General features: G+C 43.2%; 1 protein-coding gene across 2 annotated transcripts in view; it reads left to right on the forward strand.

The window, feature by feature from the left end:
• COL24A1 (collagen type XXIV alpha 1 chain) overlaps positions 1-23,021 on the forward strand; it is a 310,883-nt gene that overhangs the window by 80,245 nt on the left and 207,617 nt on the right. For both annotated transcript variants that reach the window (XR_012220101.1, XM_073544400.1), the window contains exons 6-8: positions 6,761-6,814; positions 7,837-7,890; positions 18,263-18,307. Coding sequence is in view for 1 of the 2 variants with exons in the window: in XM_073544400.1 (XP_073400501.1) it covers positions 6,761-6,814; positions 7,837-7,890; positions 18,263-18,307 (153 nt within the window). In the remaining variant the exon portion in view is untranslated. The remainder of the gene's footprint in view (positions 1-6,760; positions 6,815-7,836; positions 7,891-18,262; positions 18,308-23,021) is intronic.

The raw sequence follows: 23,021 nt of genomic DNA on the forward strand, positions 1-23,021 counted from the left end.
AGTGCATTTTCTATGTTTAGTGTCTTTTAAGAATGACAATTAATGAATGAAATGATCATTTATCTTCGGGAATGACTGGCTTTTCAGAAAGGAATGATTGATAAAAGAAATTTTTACATTGGGAAAAGCTTGCCGTAGAACAGGTAATGGCTCATGAGGGTCCCATAACCAGAATAACATACGGAAGTGTATCTGTAAAGAATGTTAACAAGAACGTAAGATCTGTGACCGGCCGCATGAGGGAATGGATGCTAAACAACATCAGACATGGGGAGGGAAATTATTGATAAATTGTACTTCCTTGTGAAGAACAACTTATGGATTCCATGTGAGGGGCTGATAAATATTGCCTGATGTTCAGGAACTAAGTAATGTTGGTCATTGGATATATTGTATCTTACATGCGTATGTAAAAGCTCAAGTGCTGAAAACTATATTGCTGCGCCACAAAGAAAAACGCTGCAAAACTTTTCTTTCATGCTCCAGTTTTTTTCAGTGTATTGAAACATTTAATTCAACATTTTGCAGGTGAAAAAAATAACAAAAGAAGAAACACAAAATGTGGAATAGGACTTCATACCTTACTTGACTACTCACTCAGATTGTCAGTGTCTAGAAATATTGAAGATCCCCAAGTCAACTAAAAAGACTGACAACATTTGGCACTCAAAAACACTTAAAAAAAGTCATGCATTGTAAAACCATTGTGCCTTTACATCTATAGGTGCACATATAACCTTGTTTTTTGTCTGTAAAATCCTGGTTGCCATTTGGTCTGTTGGCTGTAATGATCCAAAGGTGAAGACCTCCTACCCCATTTCTCCTTGAGTTATGTTTTTCCCTGTTTTTGGAAGGGGTCACCATTCCCTGGTGTGACCCACTTTCGGCTGCTTATAAGCGTACATTAGTCATCGCACACCGCTTTCACTGCTGACTGGCTTATGTAGGATATGTAGTAAAAGTCGTCCATAGTGGTTAGGCATCTGGGTTGTTTAGGCTCACCTGGCGAAGAGGATCCTCTAAACCTCAGGTCTTGGTTAGTATACGGACCATGGGCGTTGCTGCAGCAAGCAAGAAAGCACGTTGGAAGAGAGGACTTGGGAGCAGCAGGACGCATGAAGACGAACCCAGTAGGGATGTAAACAAGTTAAAGCATGGTGTGCACAGAAGGTGCAGTACACCCTATAAAAGTCTTGAGACTTAAGATAAGTCACAGGTGTGTGTCCTATTGGGCCTTAAATAGGATTAGTGAGATAACGTCACTGAGCCAAGCTGAGCAACCTGCAAAACCTGACGTGGAGCACAACAGAGAGCAGCGGAACGAGGTGAAGGAAGCAGAGCCTGGGATACCCAGGACAGATGTGTAACGGACGTGAAGATGAGGCATGTTAGGAATAGAGGAGAAGTGGAAGAAAAAGGTCAAAAGATGACTGCTAATTGGGCATTTTTTTTGTACAAGGGCTATGTGAGCATTCATAATTATGGTATTTACTTGTCAGCCGTGTTGTGCAGCATCTCAGGATTCATGAAAGTGATTCTGAAAAAGTAATTTTTCAAGTATGATTTCTAAATGGGATTACTCTTGATGGATGGATTACGTGTGAGGGAATGCACAGTGCGGTAACTTGAAGCTTGTAGACCCCAACACAACTATCACGAACCTTTAAATGTATTGGTGTTCTCATATGGCACAAAGGGACCCTTTTGTCCCCTCTTGGCTCCAGGGCATCGGTGCCATTGAAACCCCCGCCTGCCCCCACCCTAGTTACACCCCTGGGCCTACATGAAGGAGGGAATGATAAGTAGGGTCGCCCCTTCATTGCGCACTGGAGAAAAGCACATCGGATTGTAAGAAATAAGACACAAATCCGATCTGGAAATAGACAGTGACTTTGTTGTGGTTTATTAGACATATGTCTTCATTTCATTCACTGAATCCGAGCCAGTCATAGTAAAAAGCTTTGAAGTGAAGTAATTGTGTTGTCTGGGTATTGGAGAGCAGTGTGTCGCATGTGCTTGTAATCATACACTGAGCATGTGTTACACAGCCATAACAAAGCTCATCGCTCACATAGCCCTTATACAAAAAAGAAGAGAAACTGACAGAAAGTGTTTCCTATGGAAACTGGAACAGCTGTTCCCCTATATAGTAGGATTAGACCCTTCGTTCATCTCAGTAACCAAACACATAATACAGAGAACCTCGGCACTCCAATTTGCAGGTTTAGTGATGTGGTTCTTTAATCGTGAGACAATGCAAATAATTCAAGTCATTTTTCGGACTGAAAACCCAGACTTTCGGATTGCACAAGAAGCAAAGTATAAAGCATCTGGGAAAAAGCTCTGCTGTGCAGGCGACAGTCGTCAGTGCATTATGGTGCCACACGTCAGTGACGTCTTTCACCTCCATAGCAGCGATGTGTGTCCAGTCCACTATCTTCACTGCAGCGCTTCTTACCCAGAATCTGCTTTGTACTCTCCTTGTGCAATCCATACCTGATGAAGGTCTGGAGTTTCAGACTGAAACGTGTGTTTTTTGGAATGCCTCACTATTAAAGAACCACATCACTAAACCTGCAAATTGGAGTGTCATAGTTTTCTCTTTTTTTTTTTTACTATGGAGTGGTTTCTCACAACTGCAAGGAGTGCTACGTATCCTGTCTATAGTAACCAAAAATACAGCTTCTAACCACTCAACTTTTAAAAGTCTACATCCATTTTGGGCCGACTGCCAGGTAGTGTTCACAATCCACTGACCTTGCCTCCCCCATGCTTTATAATGCATCTTTACGTGTTTTGATTGTCTATTAGTAATAACACATGCCAATTTTGATGAGGAGCCTGGAGTACCATTTATAAGCCAAGACAAAAGGCCCCCGAACAATTGGGCATGCTTTACTTGGATACCCATTAATTTCATCCGGTAATGAATAATACTCCAGAGAGTGCCGAAGAGCATCCAATAAATACAGCAGTGGGAGTTTGGAAGAGACTGCATGGAGCCTTGACCTTTACTCAATACAACACCTTTACAATGAATTGGAACGGACTCTCTGGCAAATATCAGAAATGCACTTTTGGCTAAATGGGTGCACGTTCTTACAGGCACTCTTGTGGTATGCTTTGTAAAAAAAAAAAAGAAAACCAAAGGTAAAAAAGAAAACCAAAGGATACCAGCAATTCCATCTTTTAAAATCCAGATTTTTATTTCAAATACAGTATTTAAAAAATTCTAAATGATTCCTGTGAATTAAAACCTCTAACACATTTCTGGAGTTACCATCATAGAGTGTGCAACAACAACACCAGAACCATGTTAGAGGTTTTTATTCATTTGGAACTTTTAATTGACTGCAATGAGGCAAACAGAGTCCGAAATATCAAACTGTAGACTCAGTTCGACCTCCATTCCAGCGATGTACATCTTCTTAGCTGGACACAATAGCGTGGTAGACTAAGTTATTGTGTCCTACTTTAAAGGGTGGGTATTTTCAAAAAAGGAGGTTAGGAAAAGGAGGTAAATCAGTCCAAAATTTAATAGACTTTGTTTGTCTCATTCAAATTAATGGGGTTGCCTACTACTCGGACACCCAAACTGAATCCCTATGTTTCCTCCTTGTAAATAATAACACTTATACTCAACTCATTCGGGGATTGCCGACGATGAATCCGGGTGGCAAAAGTCAAAATACTATTTTTGGGACAGAAACCCCAATGTAGTTGTCACGAATGTGTCAGAGGCTGCAGACCGTTGCACTACATCTGTCTGCAGACGGTCTCGATTGTTTCCTTTGCAGACTAGTGGCCACCTCCCCCCCCCTCCCCCCGGTGCTAATAACTACACCTGGACCTGGGTGTTTATAACTCCCTATTTCCTTTTGGGAGGTGCAAGTGTTATTTTTTGATTGCACTTCTCTGTTGAGACTTGGAGCTGTAGCAGTCTGCTATTGTCCTCTTGGAGTGTGGAGCGCATCGGAGTGTCACTCTGAGTCTACTCTAAGTGTCCCCCTTGTTGCATTCATCCTTGCTGTCTTTAGCTTTAGTGGGATTGACTAGCGCTCATCCTGTCCTTCCCAGTGCAGGGCTTATTGCCAGAGTCACATGGGGACTAGATATCCTGCTCAGCGATAGGTGCGAAACCTATATAGGGACGGTAGGACAGACAGGGTGACGTTAGATCAGGTCAGGGGTTTCCACTTCCCCCTTCCCTAGTGTTTGGTTAACCTTCCCTTATCCCTTCGTGTTGCGCTTGGTCTGTCTTACATTGTGCGTGACAGTAGTGCTGGGAGGGGAGGATAACATGATATGAGCCCCACCTAGGTTGGAATTAAGGGTCTTACTACATTTTAACACTGTTGGTTCTGGAATGGGATGTCCACATAGGTGTGGAGTCCACGTATCTAGTATATATTATTATTAGTGTAGAGATTGCTATTCCCTTCTCTGTACTTCAATGAGCATTAAGATGTCTTTTAGTGCTCTGATTTCAAGTAGTAGCTTGTAATTTGGGATGATTATACATACAAATTGCTCTTTAGCCTAAACAGAGCTATGTTTAAACCAGCAATGACATAGTTTGGTATTTATGATGGCTTTATGATTGCAGACTGCAGAAAACACAAGTGAGAAATAGTATTAGGGACCGGGCCAAACCAAACAAACGGCTTTTAATAACCTTGAGAGTATTCTAAATTTTTCCTAGAAACCATTCTTGTGAAGATATCTTAGGTAACATACACGGAGCAGAGAAAAAAAAATTGTTCTAGGGAAGGCCCACAAACAGGCCCCTACTATATCAGATTTACCTTGTGTACTGGTATACTGGGCATTATGTTCCATAAAATGATATTTGGCTATAACACACTGCATACTGGCCAACATCTGCTGTAGGGATATTCGGGGAATTAACCATCCTTGGTGCATACTTGACTAGACCCTCGTTCCAAGATAAGATTCATGTTAGGGTCAACTAGTGAGGTTGATCCACAGTACCTCAGGTCCGGGTGGGCGCATGGACCCTGGGTGTTAGGTCAGCAGGCAGAAAGGCACCTGCGAACAGGTATTTGGCACATTCGAGACCACAGGAGGACAGATGCAAAGAGGACTCAGACAAGTCTGAAGCAACAGAGACAGCAGGTATGCAGGATCACAAGGCAGATGCAGACCTGGAACTGATGGAGGAGCACAGCATACAAACAGGACTAGGAGTCTTAATACCAAGACACATGTGTGTGTCTTAGTAGGCCTTAAATCGGCCTAGGCGGATGATGTCATGGAACCATGCCGGACCTCTTATAAAGTATAAAAAAAAGTGAGTTTTGGGGGCAAACCCTGTTATGTGTTTATTTTCTTAGGATTAATTGGGTTTCTAATTTTCTTGATTATGCGATTTTAGCTATTTTAGGCTTTGTTCACATAGCATTGGCCTATTGCAAAAAATCCAATTTCGTGGGGACAAACCTGCCAGGCAAACACCAAAAAGGGGGTGTTCCTGTGCAGTTCTATTGGAATTTAAACATAAATTAGAGGATCCCTATGTTTTCTTTATATGGCAGCGTGTAACAGAGGTATTGTCATGGTTCCACCCCTCGTTGTGTCTTGGATTCAGTTACTGACAACTGAAGCTGTCAGTACTTTGATTGACAGCTCAAGCTTCCAGTCTGGTGCAGGGGCTTGCTGAGCAGTAAGTGTGTTTTTTACAGCTCAGTTATCCAATCTGAGACTGGGAGGCGCTGGCTGTCTCCAGTTGTTCATTGTCCCAAGTGATTGCCAGGTTACTTAACTGGGCTGTTTCTCCCAGACCTCTGCCAAACATACATTCAGCCACTGTGTGGTTTGTCTCTCTGTGCCTTGCGTTCTGTTTGTAGATCTTTTTCTGCCTGACCTTGGACCTCGTTCTGGCCATCTGTCTAATTAGCCCCTTCTGCTCTGATCCGCCATCCTCCTGGTATTCTGACCTGGTAACGTTAACTGACTACGCTTTTGTCTCTTCCTTCTGTTTATGATTATGACTTATCTTCCTGACTTTTGACCTTGGACTTCTGACTGTGCCATCTCACGGCTTGGCCGTGAGAAGTGACTCAGCGTCACGAGTATTCTTCCTCTGAGACAGTGTTACTATCAAGGAATACCTTAATAATATATCATCTGATGGAAGATGGAACAATTGTTTTCTTACTGATTGAAAGAAAACATTTGTATGGCATATAGTGGTACAGAATGGGTGAGTCATTTTTGGGTCCCTGTATTTAGATTCTGCTCAACTCTGAACTTGGCTCTAAGGAGTCGAAAAGCACAGAGAGTTCCAGGACTTGCAGCCGCAACACAGACCCTCATGTGACTGTATTATGCTCAACTGGAATTGTCTGACATTTTATATTGTCAGGTCATATGGCTGTAGTTTTCATTGAACTATACTTGTGTATACATTCATCAGGTTTCCATAACTCTCCTGGACTTTTATTAGATGGTTGTACAGAGATTCAATGAAATGGGTGCAACTATTTCTAACTTTGTTTAACAAGAACAACTTTTTACCCCTGATAGAAATATGATTGATAAACTTGGAAGATCTCACTTATCCCACCTAATTCCACGAGTTCTGACAGCTACTGTAACTGTGCATAGAGGGGGAAAAGATGCTTTATGCTTTCTCTATGAAATAATATTTGTACTGCTGTATATAAAGGGAGTAAAATGTATCTAAACAATGCAGATTTGTCTGAACTGTATTCACTAGATGTTTTTATTTGTTCAACAGGGTCCAAAAGGAGATCCAGGATTGTCACCGGGGCATGCTCTACCTGGCCCAAAGGTACTAGAGCCCTGTCGTTATGTTGCTCTGGCAGTGATTCACTGTTCCCTTGCTTTAATTCATTTAATTTAGCGGATCTAAATAACAGGTCAATTTCTGGAGACACATTCCATTTAACATCATGGATCATATGGAAGTAAAGCATTGTGATAATTCTCAGAAAAATAAACTACTCTCAAATGCATAAAACAATTAAAAGGATGATTAAAGACATTGTCCAGAACTTTGATACTAATGAGATATTATTAGGGTGGTTCATAAAAAAACAGATCGGTGGGGATCCAACATCCGACATCCCCACTGATGTTAGCAGGTCCCTCCGCTCCTGGATATAAACTGTGAATGGAGCTATATATACTGTTTACTGACTGTTCATACCCTTTGGATCCCGTAATTGTCCATATGCTGTATAGTGCATATTCTTGGATACTGTAGCCAAGCTGCCATCTGTATCGAAGCCCTGGACAAGCCCTTTAATCTCAAAAGTAGCTAAGTGTGAGAGAACATCAAATGATAGACCAACCAAATAATTAAAAATAACAAGACATTGGATATTTGATTTTTCCAGTAGGTAAAAAGTGCGGTATTTGTGTCTCCTTTAGAAAAAAGGACTCTACTTAATGACATCTATGTACCATAGATGTCGCAATAGATCCTACGGATAAAGGTTTCTACCTCGGACAACCGCTTAAAACTGAACCTAAATCGCAGAAACTTTATAAAAGACACTCATTGGGAGAAACTAAAATGTGCCAAACTTGTCTTATCTTGGATGATAAATTTGGCACACCTTTAGACCACCAAATGGTTGACCGACTTGGCCTCAATTTGTAATATAAATTTTGACACAGTCACATTTATATGATACCCCTTTCCACTAAGCTGAGCCTCTTTTCCCTCCAAGCCAGGTCCCCTTTACAGGAAGGTGCAAAATCTGTCTAAAAGATATGAAATTGTTTTTATACAATATCTTTATCATTCCATTTATTGAGCTTTTTGTTTTTCTTTTTTTTGTGTTGTAGGGGGATCCTGGATCAGTTGGCTTAATGGGAGATCGTGGACCTCCAGGTGAAAAGGTATTGTACTATTTAAATGTAGTTCACATGGATGTAGCAACTGATTTCCAGATTGTTCTGTATTTTTACCTTCATCCTACAAAGAAGTTCTCTTTAAAGTTGCCTATTAGTGATGAGCGAATATACTCGTTGCTCGGGTTTTATTGAGCAGGCTCGGGTGTCCTCTGAGTATATTGGCGTGCTCGGAGATTTAGTTTGTATCGACGCAGCTGCATGCTTTGCGACTGCTGAACAGCCTGAATACATGTGTGAGTTGGCTGTTTGTTAGGGAATCCCCACATGTATTCAGGCAAATCATGCAGCTGCGTCGACACAAACTAAATCTCTGAGCACGCCAAAATACTCAGAGGACACCCAAGCATGCTTGAGAAAACCAGAGCAACGAGTATACTCACTTATCACTATTGCCTATTCTTGGCTTACAATATCCAGTGTCTTAGATATCGGAAGACAGACAGCAGATATCACAACTAGTCGACCAATTTAAACCCAAAGGTCCAGAGGAGAACAGCAAAACTAGCTGTAAATTTATCATGCTAATCATAAAGTGGTGTGCAATCTTCTAGAAAGTGATTGGTTGTATTGTTTGTAGAAAATGCTCAAATGTCCTGGTATCACAAATACACTTGAAACTTTGTCAATTAATTCCAGAAAAACAGAGCCACATCTGTCCACAGGTTGGATCTCGTATTGGAGCTCAACTCAAATTAACTTAATAGGACTGAGCTACAATACCACACACAGCTTGTGGTGCTGTTTTTGTAAGAAAGCAGCTATGTTTCCCGGGTGAAATTCAAATTTTTAACAACAGGTTCCCTGTTTACATGAAGGAAACCACACCCCTTTTTGTAAACCACACCCAGTTATATACCCCTCCCTCATCCATAAAATAAAAGTAATGTTTATCAAAGTTTAAGGCACATTTTCCTGGAATATTATGTAACACCACAAATGACACTCAGAATTTTTTAGAATACTTAGTAATATAGTAGGAGTTATTCAAGCATTTCACAAAATTAGAGAATCTACACAAACTACACAGTAAACCAATGTAGGAGTCCCATTTTTCTGACCCCACACCAAATAAAAAGTTTTCATGCAACTAAATTGAATTCTAATGTAGTAATTTTTAACTTGCTTCTGACACATTATGGATTGCTACATCTGCAACCAACTAAACCAACAACAGTAAATGAATGCAGAACTACCATCAGTACAGGAATACAGCACAAGGACCTCCATCAGTACATGAATACAAAACCACCATCAGTACAGGAATACAACATTAGACCCATCAAGATCTTGCCAGATGGCACAGTGCTTTATAAAAATGGCTATGTAGCACGTCAGCTGACAGTGGATTGCTACTTCCACACAAAACATCAAAAGAAGAAAAAATGTACACAAGAACCATATATCATTAAAAATACAAACTTTTATTAACAAAATAATCAAAACAAAGACAAGGTACCATACTTAAAAAGTGGGAAACCAAAAAATGGCAGTGGAAATCCACCACATGTTATACAGAGGCAATGCATAGACTAGTATACTACACATACATTTTGCATCAACAAGCAATAGTTAAAGTGCTTGGTATAAAACAATTTCTAAATACTGACGCAATAAAATTCAAACTATGGAATCACAATAGTGCAAAGATTACCTCTGATGGGTGCCAGTGCCTGCCCCTACGTACGTTTCGGTTATTGCCTTCTGGGCCCCCCACCAGAACCAACATCAGCACATGAATATATCACCAGAACCACAATGAACACATTAATACAGCACCATAATTACCATTACCACACGGATATAGCATCAGTACCATCATTAGTACAGCAATATGGCACCAGAACTAACAACAGTACAGGGATATAGCACTAGATCGATCATCAGTACATTAATGCAGCATTAGAACCACTATCAGTACATTAATACATCACTAGAACCATTATCATTACATGACTTCAGCACCAGAGCCATAATAAGTATATGACTACAGCACTAGAACCACTATCAGTACATGAATACAGCACCAAGCTTTGCACAGTGATCAACTGCAACATCAGATTAGCCTCCTCCATATACACTAGTACTAGATTAACCTACAACTCCCCGTATGTCTTTAACAATGGTAACAAGATGCTGGGAGTTGATGTTACCAGCTTCATCAGACTGTGTACCATACAGTAATCACAGCACTGATTAGACGCAGCTAGTCTCTGCAGACTTTTCCCTTCTTTGGCCTTCTGCAACACATTCCAATATGGTGTCCTTAAAAAATAAAAGCATTTTAGTAAAATGCCCCCTGCATAAAGGTATGTGTCTGTGCTGTACCCCTGGATAATTTCCCCTCACTGTGCTCCCTGGACAAAATATGTCCCCCACACTGTCCTTCTTATGATTCATTGCCTCCATGCTGTTCTCTCCTATAAAATATAAATGTAAAATTGTGTTCAGTGCTGAACCTGGGCAGCACGCTGTTATCAGTAGGTCGTTGTGATGCCTTGCAAATGCCACCAAGGACATCATCTACAAGGGTTTGTTCTCCTTGTGTTTGCATGTCTTTCCTCCTGGTTCTCTGGTTTTCTTCCACACTGCAAAAGTATACCGGTAGGGAAACTTTATTGTGAGCCCCAATGGGCACAGTGATGATGATGTCTGTAAAGTGCTGCGGAATATGCTGGCGCTATATAAATGAATAAAATAAATAAATATACCTTTGCAGTTAATATTATGGATGCATGATTAACAGGTTTCTATGGCTCTTGGCATATTTGCACCATGTAAGCTGGCTGTTACAGGGTGTCTGTGTTTTTTGGCATAGTATGTGGTTAGATAGGAGCATTTCCAGGATAAAATAATTTGTTCTTTCGTAGAAGTGTCAACCTAAAAGGTGACATGACAAATCGTTTTCCTGTAAGTTGGGATAGCACTGAGCATGTAAAGGCAGAATTCAGGAATGTTAATGACCAGGATATAATGTTTCTACTTGTTTATGTTGACAGTTGTTGATTGTTACATATTAGATTGTTGCAGGTTTGGCTTTTTGTATCTACTGTAGGGATTCAACTCGCTTAGGTGCCACGGGAGACAACCAGGAGGCACGTTCCTTTAAAAGTTCATAGGGTTTATTGCTCCATACCCCATAAACCAGCACATAACATAAGAAATAGCCTTTAGCTCAGGCAAAAGCAAGTATAAGTGTCCATGATTTCAGGCTCAGTCCTGGAGCCTCAGCAAAACACAGGAGGCTTGTCCCTCCTCACATACAGCCAATATAGATAGGCCTCCCCGGGTCAGCAGCCTCAGCACGTGGTCTTTAGGAAGGTAGCACACCTTCCTCCACCTAGGTCTGCCGGGACCTTCCACATGGCCCAATCAGATCCATGCGCTCTCTTTCATATGACCTACTCTGGTTACCTTATATGGTCCGTAGCCACGCCCCCTGGGTCACATGGCTATGACCTCATCACAAGTCCTTCAAGCATTCATACACATATACTTTATTATGACACTCTTAAACATACCCCTGGGTGGGTTTGTAGATAGCTCTCGCTGACACAGTGTAACAACACCTCAGCAGTGCCTCTGCTGATCAGCACATAAGCAAGCCTTCATCTCAAGGCCACCTTCCTCGAGATACATAATGATCCTTCAGCATCCTATACCTATTACCACAATGGATATGACTGTAGGCCCGTCCTGGGACACCCACACAGTGCCCCCTAGTGGACATAGTGGTCACTGCACCACACTACATATAGATAACCCAAAAATAGCTTTTTCCCTGTGACCTTTTTGAATAACGTATATGTTTATTATTTGTGTCCCAGTTAGTTTTTCTATTTGCTCTACAGTGATCTGTTTGATTACGGTTCTGTCACGGTCACGTGTGTCTGGACGCAGCGACTACCGCAAGGCGAACCCATGTGACGCACGTGACCCAGGATACACCGCCTCCAGTGGGGTGAATTTAAATAATAAACACGTGCAGCTAGATACACCGCCTCCAACTGGCGAATTTAGACATTACACGTATATACAAGTCTGGAATCCACGCCTCCAGTAAGGCGAATTTAAATAATAAGGGAAACCTGGGAAACATTAACAATGGTGGGCCCTGCGATAGGGAATAGGGAAGTGGAGACCTCCTGAGCTCCCTTGAGCCAGTGTCCCTGCACTCCTAACGTTCCCTATGCCGGTTCCGCACCGGGCGCGCAACAGGAACCTAAAAACCCTAGCTCGTCCTGACCTAAACCCTCACTAGGGAATTGGTCGGTGCGGAAACTAATCCCACCACTGCACTAAAACACACATGAGGAAAAATGACAATACAGGGGAAACACCACTTAGCTTTGCTCTGTTGCGTACACTCCTAGCAACAGAGCCCACCACCTGCGTGCATCTTCTCCTCCACCCGGATCCATCACCATAACTGGATCCTTCACCATAGTGCAGCCTTGGAGCAGAGTCCACCACCAATTGCAGAAGTCCAGTAACAGAGTCCCAAAGATGAGTTCAGCTCCTGCCCAAAAAGTCAAGCATGCTTAAGTCCAGCTCTCAGCAACCAAGTCCCGCATGCTGAGTGCAACTCTTTCCATAGTCGTCACTCCACCAAGCCATGCAAGCACTTCCTGCCAACACCATAAACTGTGACTCCACCACGCCATGCCAGCCCTTCTTGCAGACCACCTAGCTGCCACTCGTCCCCTCTGGCTGGGCTGCGCAGGACTCATGTTCAGCTCCTTCCTCACCCAGGCTTCCTTGTGAATGACTAACAAACAATCAATATAACCAACAGTGAATGATACACCTGACACTCATTTATAGAGCATTCACACCTGTTACCTAATCACGTGCACTTAACCAAAGAACTAAAGTGCGATACCACTCACCACCACCGGGGCAACTTAGAATGAACGACACCACGTGTAATAATTCTAATGGCCACCGGGGGCAATCAACCCACATTGGCACCAAGCCAAAGAAAAAAAAGTTCACTTTGTGCATTTAAACTGTCAGATCAACCATGGATTATGACAGTACCCCCTCCTTAATGAGGGGCCTCTGGACCCTCAAGACCACTCCTCATTAGGGAGACACCAACAGCGGGGACACCCAGATCCTGAGTTCACCCCACCACTACCTGACACTTCAGGTTAAACGCACCCCTGGTATTGGCAATATGTGTTCTGGAGGCACCACTCATCTCCACAGCGAAGACCTGGGGAACGAGTTTATGTATGTGCATGTTTAGTATGCGCAGGTAACACTTCACAACACACTTCCACTGTTTTTTTTTTTTTTGTTTTTTTTTTTGTTTTTTTTGGTGGCCACCCATACACGCTCGTTCACACACAGGTCCGGACCTGAACGTTTATTGCACACATTCGTTTGTCATATATTTGGTGAACTCCTTCTGGACACGACAACAGAGGCGTCCCCCTGCTGTCACCACACTCACACCCCCGCTATTCACCAAGGGACACCACCCTCCAACCCTTTCACCATGAGGTCTGCGCCTCCCAGGGTTGGTTACTGTCGAGGGTTGAGATTTGTCCCTTCTCCCCCGCAGCACACCTGCCGCTCACACCTGGAGGAGCAGGGGACAGGAATATGGAGGAAATATACACTCGCTGGTCGCCTTCCTCCACACGACCGGGGGGGAGGCTTCTTCGGTGGTATAGAAGATTTGGCGTGAGCCCCGCGGACTATCACCAGTCTGCTCACTACAGGGACGTACCCCCTCACCTCGGGGAACCCCAGACAGCACCATGGGGATCACCAACTCCACCCACCTGTCTGGTTACGTCCGCCTGTATGAACAAGTCCCACTCCCCAGCAGCGACTCTAGGGGGCTTTTACCAGACCCACAATTTGCCAAAGCCGTCATTTTGGTTTCCTGGTTGCCTGAGCAGAGGCCCCAGACCCTGATAACTGCTGCTGCAGCGGCTCTAAACACCTTGCCTCTCCCCACTCACCTCAGTGAGGCCCTGCAGCAATTACTCAGCGGTCTCCACATGGCCAAAGCTCACCAGAAAAAAAAATGTATGGTTGGTGATAATGTCACGGTCACGTGTGTCTAGACGCAGCGACTACCGCAAGGCAAACCCATGTGACGCACGTGACCCTGGATACACCGCCTCCAGTGGGGGAATTAAAATAATAAACACGTGCCGACACCATAAACTGTGACTCCACCACGCCATGCCAACCCTTCTTGCAGACCACCTAGCTGTCACTCGTCCCCTCTGGCTGGGCTGCGCAGGACTCATGTTCAGCTCCTTCCTTCACCCAGGCTTCCTTGTGAATGACTAACACACAATCAATATAACCAACAGTGAATGATTCACCTGACACTCATTTATAGAGCATTCACACCTGTTACCTAATCACGTGCACTTAACCAAAGAACTAAAGTGTGATACCACTCACCACCACCGGGGCAACTTAGAATGAACGACACCACGTGTAATAATTCTAATGGCCACCGGGGGCAATCAACCCACTTTGGCACCAAGCCAAAGGAAAAAAAGTTCACTTTGTGCATTTAAACCGTCAGATCCACCACGGATCATGACAGGTTCACTTCTAGGTATTTTAAGGCTTTTCATGCAACAGACATGCTATGAAATTGTAACTGTGTTCATCTGAACCATGGTATACTATTGGAGGTCTTTTGTATATGCTGTGTGTGATATTGCAAACTAGGATGTAATACCAGATATTGCCTATGTGCAAGGGTGGCACTGTTCCTGAGGAAGAATTATTTTTTTTTTTTTCTCAGTGTCATAGCAATCCTTTAAGTCATACTGAACTGGTAAATGGCAAAGCCCCCAAATTTCCCTCTTTCCATCTTACTTTTTTGCAAATGACTGCTCTGTTGTCTGGCAAAACTGTGCTGTGGTTGCATCAATTTGCACAAATTGATTTACAAACACAGGGGCGTAGCTATTTCGGGTGTGGGGGTTGCAGGTACACCAGGATGAGTAATGTATGTACACAGTGACTGCACCAGCAGAATAGTGAGTGCAGCTCTGGAGTATAATGCAGGATGTAACTCAGGATCAGTAATGTAATGTATGTACACAGTGACTGCACCAGCAGAATAGTGAGTGCAGCTCTGGAGTATAATGCAGGAAGTAACACAGGATCAGTAATGTAATGTATGTACACAGTGACTGCACCAGCAGAATAGTGAATGCAGCTCTGGAGTATAATACAGGATGTAACTCAGGATCAGTAATGTAATGTATGTACACAGTGACTGCACCAGCAGAATAGTGAATGCAGCTCTGGAGTATAATGCAGGATGTAACTCAGGATCAGTACAGGATCAGTAATGTAATGTATGTACACAGTGACTGCACCAGCAGAATAGTGAATGCAGCTCTGGAGTATAGTACAGGATGTAACTCAGGATCAGTAATGTAATATATGTACACAGTGACTGCACCAGCAGAATAGTGAGTGCAGCTCTGGAGTATAATACAGGATGTAACTCAGGATCAGTACTGGATCAGTAATGTAATATATGTACACAGTGACTGCACCAGCAGAATAGTGAGTGCAGCTCTGGAGTATAATACAGGATGCAACTCAGGATCAGTCATGTAATGTATGTAAACAGTGACTGCACCAGCAGAATAGTGAGTGCAGCTCTGGAGTATAATACAGGATGTAACTCAGGATCAGTACAGGATCAGTAATGTGTTTGTACACAGTGACTGCACCAGCAGAATAGTGAGTGCAGCTCTGGAGTATAATACAGGATGTAACTCAGGATCAGTACAGGATCAGTAATGTGTTTGTACACAGTGACTGCACCAGCAGAATAGTGAGTGCAGCTCTGGAATATAATACAGGATGTAACTCAGGATCAGTACAGGATACGTAATGTAATGTATGTACACAGTGACTCCACTAGGAGAATTGTGATTGCAGCTCTGGGGCAAAGTGACACTGAACATGTTATGCAAATTATAGCTATGCAGAAATAAAGGGCTATACAGTAAATGCTGTGTGATCTGTAGACGGCACTACAATCAATGACTGAAGAATTATCTTGGCCCTTAGGCAAAAATCCTTCACCAAATGGCTAACATCTTTTCGCTATGAAACCTTGGGTGGTTCTTGTTTCCTAAAGATGATAGTGCACATTACTATCTGGACTGTCCATGAAAATGTTACATTTTAAGCATTTCAGTAAGGTACCTCTAGTTAATAGCTGAACCATGAAGATCCTTCAGTGCTACTCTTCTCACAGTGCTTTTAACTAAAAAAAAAATCTTGAATGTGTTATTTCCTCTCATCTCGTTCCAAGTGTTTCTTCTGATGTACTGTCCCAAACATAGAGCACTGTAAATCATGTACTGTATATTCAATGCCAGATGCTGAGCATCCCTGCAATTAAATAATTTTCACAAGAAGCAAATAAAACATTTAGTAAAATGACGCTTAACTGGGTTCCAACCTATAAAGATAAATGTGGAGTCGCAGTGTACGTCCCATTACCCTGATCAGAGGTGAACACTCAATAGACCCAGATGCTCGCGATCTATGGAATTGGGCTGCAGATGCTTCTTCAGGTCATTTTAGGTGTTTCTGCACATGTTCATATTATTCCACCTAAGAGTTCAATGAAGACAGAGGTATAAGAAATGTTGCATGCTTCTTTGTATTATCAAGAACTGGTTAAATCGCCTGGGGCCGTATGGAGCTATATGTGTCGGTTCTTGGGGCTCCTCAGAGAGTTTTTCTGACTTAGTGCAGCTTCTTGTGTGCACACGTCTTTGCCATTTGTATGAAGTCTTAGGTTGAAAATTGGGAAAACCTAAAGTTGCAGAACTTTCGTAGAGCTGATGATACCTATAGCACCAATTAGCGTGGATCTGTCAAATGCCATGTAATCTTAATAATAATCTTTATTTTTTATATAGCGCTTACATATTCCGCAGCGCTTTACAGTTTGCACACATTATCATCACTGTCCCCGATGGGGCTCACAATCTAAATTCCCTATCAGTATGTCTTTGGAATGTGGGAGGAAACCGGAGTACCCGGAGGAAACCCACGCAAACACGGGGAGAACATACAAACTCCTTGCAGATGTTGTCCTTGGTGGGATTCGAACCCAGGACCCCAGCGCTGCAAGGCTGCACTGACCTATTAGATAAGAGGCAGGGGATAACCTGTGCCTACTGGTGATGGCCACTGAGAAGGACGGAGAGGAACTGGTTACCTACCATGAGATAGAAAAGATATGAGAAAAAACCTGGGAGGGACAAAAAGCGCAATAGGGTCTTATCTGGGTAGATGGTTTGGAAAAGGATATGCTCACCTGATCGGGTTGTGTGAACACAACCACTGAAAGTGATTTAGGGTGCTGCAGACCCACGAGGAAGGAATCAAAGGCACTGGAAACAATATGGGTTAGACTGCGCTGCCGTCGAATGATGATGAAAAGACAGGAATCAATTTCTGCTGTTTATTAGTCAACGCGTTTCGAAGTTTCATACTGTGGTTTTATCCTGATGAAGAAGTTTGCAACTTCGAAACGCATTGCCCAATAATCTGCACAAATTGATTCCTGTCCTTTCATCATCATTTCATGGTAGCGTAGTGTAATCCATATTGTTTCCAGTGCCTTCAAGTGTTAGAAAAGGGTATCAGCAGGCGAGAGAGAGAGAGAATTTTTCTGCCGCCAGAACGGAATTTGGGGTTAAATTTCTGGCAAGGAAATTCTTCCGGGCATGCTCAGTGTCAAAAAAGCGGATCCGTTGCCGGATTCCGTCAAAAACGGTTGGCAACGGATCCGCCGCCCATAGGCGACCATTATAACGAATGGCGGATAGCGACGGATCCATTGCTATCCACTGTTTTGACGCAGACAAAAAACGTTTCATTGTCCGTCCACTGAAGTCAGCGGACGACAAAATTTTGGCGGATCCATCAAAAAACGGATCCAATGGATGACCATCAGTCAAAATCCGCCGCTAATGCAAGTCAATGGGAAAAACACAGATCCGCCAAAAAAATGGCGGATCCGTTTTTTTTGCAAAACGGCGGATTTTGATTGACGTCAAACAACTGAAGTGTGAAACAGGCCTAACAGGGAGATTGTTCGGAATCTAAGCTTCCAAAATTTGAATTAAAACGCCGTCATAGAAACAGACAAAGAGTGCATACTGAATAACAGAAGAATAAATTGACTAGTTAGATGTATTCTATAATGAATTCACGGAATTTTATCCTCAAGAACTGGAACACTTTTTTTTGATAATTAGGAAATTACTTTAATTACTAGAGTCATATTTTATGATGTGCATAAGCACTAGGTTTATATTGTGTTTTATTCTCTTTATAGGGCCCAAGAGGTTATCCTGGCCCACCAGGCCCACCAGGAGAGAAGGTACGTGCAGACATTTCTTGAATGAGTAGGGGGTACAGTAATGTTCTTGAGTGTATTGAACATGGTGGTGAGGAACCCAGTGCAAAGATTTCTCGGGAGCCCCAAGTAATCTAGTTACACCACTGGCGTTGACTCTCGCAGCTGAAAGAAAGATTGGGTATGTTGAATTTCAGCATGCCCTATTTTTTTTTTTTACTCAGGAAATAAATCTTTGCCAGAAGAGCCTGGCAGTTGCTGATTCCTCTCTCCCCATTAGAAACACATTTGGCTCATGGAGCATGTGTATGGGAGAGTCCAAAGGAAAAGCTGTCGATAGGACGAGTCGAGAGCTAACTTATATGGACACCTTCAGGGTGCATCCACATGAGACAGAAAAATCTGCCAAAGCAAAAAGCACATGTGTAATGTGGGGGGGGGACACAGACAGGAGAAGGACAGTATATGGGCCCTTTGCAGTCCAATATCTCATCATAATGCACAATTCCACCTGCTTTGGAGGTGATAGTGGCCCCCTTATACTTTGAGCCCCTGTGACTGCACAGATTGGACCACTTGTGTAATATCAGGATTTTTCTGCAAATTTGTGATGGAATAGGTCATTAATGTCTGATTGGCCGGAGTCCGATACCCAACACCCTCTTCGATCAGCTGTCATCGGTGGCGGCGGTGTTTGCCGGCAGGAAGTACTCAACTCGTTGAGTTGGCCGTCTACTTGTAGTGGTCGCAGCAGGGTACTACAGATCTGCCTCCTATACAAATCTATAGAAGGTGGGTGCGCATTAACAATACCCGGCCACTACAAGCAGATGGCCAGCTCTGCAAATGAGAACTTCTGGCTGGCGGACTCCGCCACTAATAACCGCTGATCATCGAGGGTGCCGGACCCAGGGGGATCAGACATTGATGACCCATCCTAAGGGTAGACCATCAATGTAAAAATAGTGGACAACCTCTTTAAGTCCTTTATTTTGTACTTTTCAAAAAATTATTGAAAATGCCTGGTGTTTTTTTTTTCTTCTTTTTTTTCATTAAAATTGCTTTTAGCAACTTCCAGTATGTGCTAAAACAAGTCGAGGTGCGCTTCAATTAATAAGAAGGCAGACGTTATTAAAATGAATTGGCAAGCAGCTGTACATTGCCTTGAGCCTTGACTCATTTCTGTGTAGATGAAATAAATTAGCACCAAAGTACTTGTTAATCTTCTGAACGGATCATGGGGCTCTGCGCTCCTATGGGGGAGGGACGTCTTCATAATACCTGCCATGTGCCATTAATCACTGCTCGGGTCAGATCATTACGGGAGAAAAACTGGAATAATAACCACTGCTGCTCTCCAATTCTGGTCGTGGCCGGGCAGATGTCATGTCAGGCATCCACTTTCATTTTCTAGATCCTTTTTGCACAGAACTACCCACAAATAGCAGTAAAATAGGAATAGGCGATTGCAATGCTCCCCTAGGCTATGTCCACATGATGCGCTTTTGCTGCATTTTTTTCTGCAAATAAAACCTGCTCTCATGACAGTAAAGAAGCTGCTTACAAAAAAAGGAGATTTTGTACCTCATTACGCCGCAGCACATCGGGGCCGGGGCTAATGGGCGCTCCCCTGCCCGAGTCCTAGCGCACGAATGTTCAAATATATTGGGGTCTAAGGGTATGTGCACACGCTGCGGATTCTGCTGCGGATCCGCAGCGGATTTGGTCCTGCGGATCCACAGCAGTTCTGCAGGCATTGTACAGTACCATGTTAGCCAATGGGATTTCAAATCCGCAGTGCAGATGCTGTGGATTTTTCCGTGCAGATTTGTTGCGGTTTTAAATCCGCAGCATGTCAATTCTTCCTGCGGATTCCACAGCGGTTTGCCACCTGTTCCATTGTCCAGGTGTCAATCCGCAGGGGAAAACTGCAGGCAAATCCGCAGGAAAACCGCAGGTCACTTTACCTGCGGTTTTACCTGCAAATCCGCACCGAAAAATCCGCAGGTGAATCTGCAGCGTGTGTACTCACCCTTAAAGGGATACAATTGAAGAGAAATAGTGCATTATCCAGTGTAGGTATATCAATTTAAAATAATACACTCACCAGATGGAGCTTGTAATAAGCATGGAGGATTCGCTGCTGCAGAAACCACAGATCCACGAGGGACCGACGTAGAAGATGCAGGATAGGAAAAAAGTGGTCAGACAATCCGCGCTGCGAATCACTATGAACAATTATTATTACAGTGGTCTTTATTCGACACGTTTCGAAGTTTCACAGAACTCCTTCCTCAGGAAAAAACCTGAGGAAGGAGTTCTGTGAAACTTCGAAACGCGTCACATAAAGACCACTGTAATAATAATTGTTCATAGTGATTCGCAGCGCGGATTGTCTGACCACTTTTTTCCAATCCTGCATACTCACCCTTAAAGACGCAAATACATTTGAATATAGGACAAAGCTCCTAGACAGCTCTGTGGGCCGCAACAAATCCTTTGGCGGGCCGCATGTTGCGCAGGCCTGCTTTAGCAGTTGCTTCACAGGAAAGCTGAGTGTGCACAATGTTCACATATGTTGCCAATCTAATTTCCTATTTCTGGGAGATTTCAGTCTCTCAAGAAGCCGCACTGATGGAAATTGTGCACGTTCATGGCTTTCTTAAGAAAGAGTTCTTTCAGCGCTCAGACATTTTACACATAAATGCACAGTAAACTCTAGATAAGATCGGAAATCTTTATGGAAAGTTCAGGGCTTTGATGTGAGTTTCAGCCTGCTGTTCGTAGCTGTATTAAACTACCCAAATCTCCATCTTCCATGTGTCAGCATTGCGTTCACACCCTGTTATGTTGGTATTTATGAGTTTGGAAAGAAAAAATCCTTCATGATTTTTAGACAGCCAGCAGTAATAGTTACTAATAAAACCTATTACTGAGATGTTATTTATGGCCTAGGCCTGTTTCAGATGATCATAAAGTATCCGAATCTTATCAAACACATTATGGCTGCTCTATCAAGACCTCTCTGCAGTTCTAAACTGGAAAACGAAGGGAGGTATCACTTATGCGCTGCTGAGATGAAAACTCCTTAAAATCAAATCATTTATTGAACAGGTTACAAGTCGACGCGTTTCGGGGTCACACAGGGTCCCTTTATCAGGACAAACCTAGTTGAACGTGCGATGACAGACGGGGGAGCACTTCTGGCATGAGTGCTCAGTGGCCCCATAGCGGCCTGGTGGCAGAGTAGGGAGATCGAGTCTCCCTGCTCTGCCGCAGAATGTAACTGTATTGGCGCGATGTGCACGCCAATACAGTTACAGTAGTGTAGCTCTGGGTGGGCCCCTCAGAGTGCGGGGTCCGGGACGGCCACCCCCTCTGCCCTCCCGGTACCTACGCTACTGCAAGCATCGGATGAAGTGGTGTAAAGCCGCCACCACTGGACTTTTGAGGAGACGTGTTCTGTGCAGTGAAGGATCGCACTTCTCTATCTGGTTTCTTATGAACGATTATGGGTTTGGTGAATGCCAGGAAAATGTTACCCGTCTGACCGCAATGTACCCGCTGTACAGATGGTGGAGGAGGATAATGCTATGGGCTTGTTATCAGGCATCATCCTCGGTCCCTTAGTTCTAATGAAAGGAAATCTTAATAATTCAACTCAATACATTGTGGTCATTTGTAGCTAGCAGCTCTGTGGAAATAGTTTGGGGAAGACCCTTTTCTGTTCCTTATGATTATGCACAGAGTCCATAAAGACATACTTGGAGGAGTCAGGTGTGGAACCAAGTGACTGACAGCACAGAGGATGGACCTCAACTGATCAAATACACTTAGGATGAACTAATTCTCTTCCGGATGAAGTGCCTTCAACTTTAAAATGATGGAAGCCAACAGAATCCGGCAGTGGTGCTTCAGTTTCAGGGGACACAGAGGATTGACCCCACAACAGTAGATTTTAATGGTCTATAGAGGCTCTAAATGCCTATGGAGAGATTACACCTATAAGCCATTGTGACCCCGTTCAACTGTTAAAATAAAGTGGTAGTAGAATTGGGCAAGCACTTGCCACCGTGACTCCTGTGGTCTCCGCCATAGGCCCTACCATTTGGTGACCAAAGCAAACCCTCTAACTACAGACTGAAAATATCTCATTTTGCCAGTAACTACAGCCCCGTGTTCCGCTCGATGTCAAGGTCTCCATCGTGTATCAATGTTTGTCTACATATTTCAGCAGAAATCATGGGTTACAGTAGCTAGAAGATTTTATATTTTATTTTCCATTTACATGTCTGCTGTTCACTTATTAAATCAACCACATTAACTGTGGTTTGGCGGACGCATTGGAAGTAAAACAAGATGCCAAGTTTAACAGAACCAGTCACATTATAGAAGGCACCGGTATGCCAAAATTCTAATGATGCATATGTCTCGTGAGCCGGGAGTTCACACATCCTGAGTCCTCATGTATACTTCTGTGTTTCATTGGATTATATTTCAGGATGGAGATTTTTTTTTTAATACCAGACTTTGCTTTGGTTAACAGACGGGAGTTCAGTTCTGATTTGTTAGTGAACATGTGCATTCACATTGAGGAATTGCACAGACATCGGGCTTCCTTGGTTGCATCCATACATTAATATACAGTGGCATGTAAAGGTTTGGGCACCCTTGGTCAAAATTCTGTTATTGTGAACAGTTAAGCAAGTTGAAGATGAAATGATCTCTAAAAAGCCTA

This window comes from Dendrobates tinctorius, unplaced genomic scaffold (genome assembly GCF_039654945.1).
Source record: "Dendrobates tinctorius isolate UK_male_01 unplaced genomic scaffold, ASM3965494v1 ptg000138l, whole genome shotgun sequence".
Lineage (NCBI taxonomy): Eukaryota > Metazoa > Chordata > Amphibia > Anura > Dendrobatidae > Dendrobates > Dendrobates tinctorius.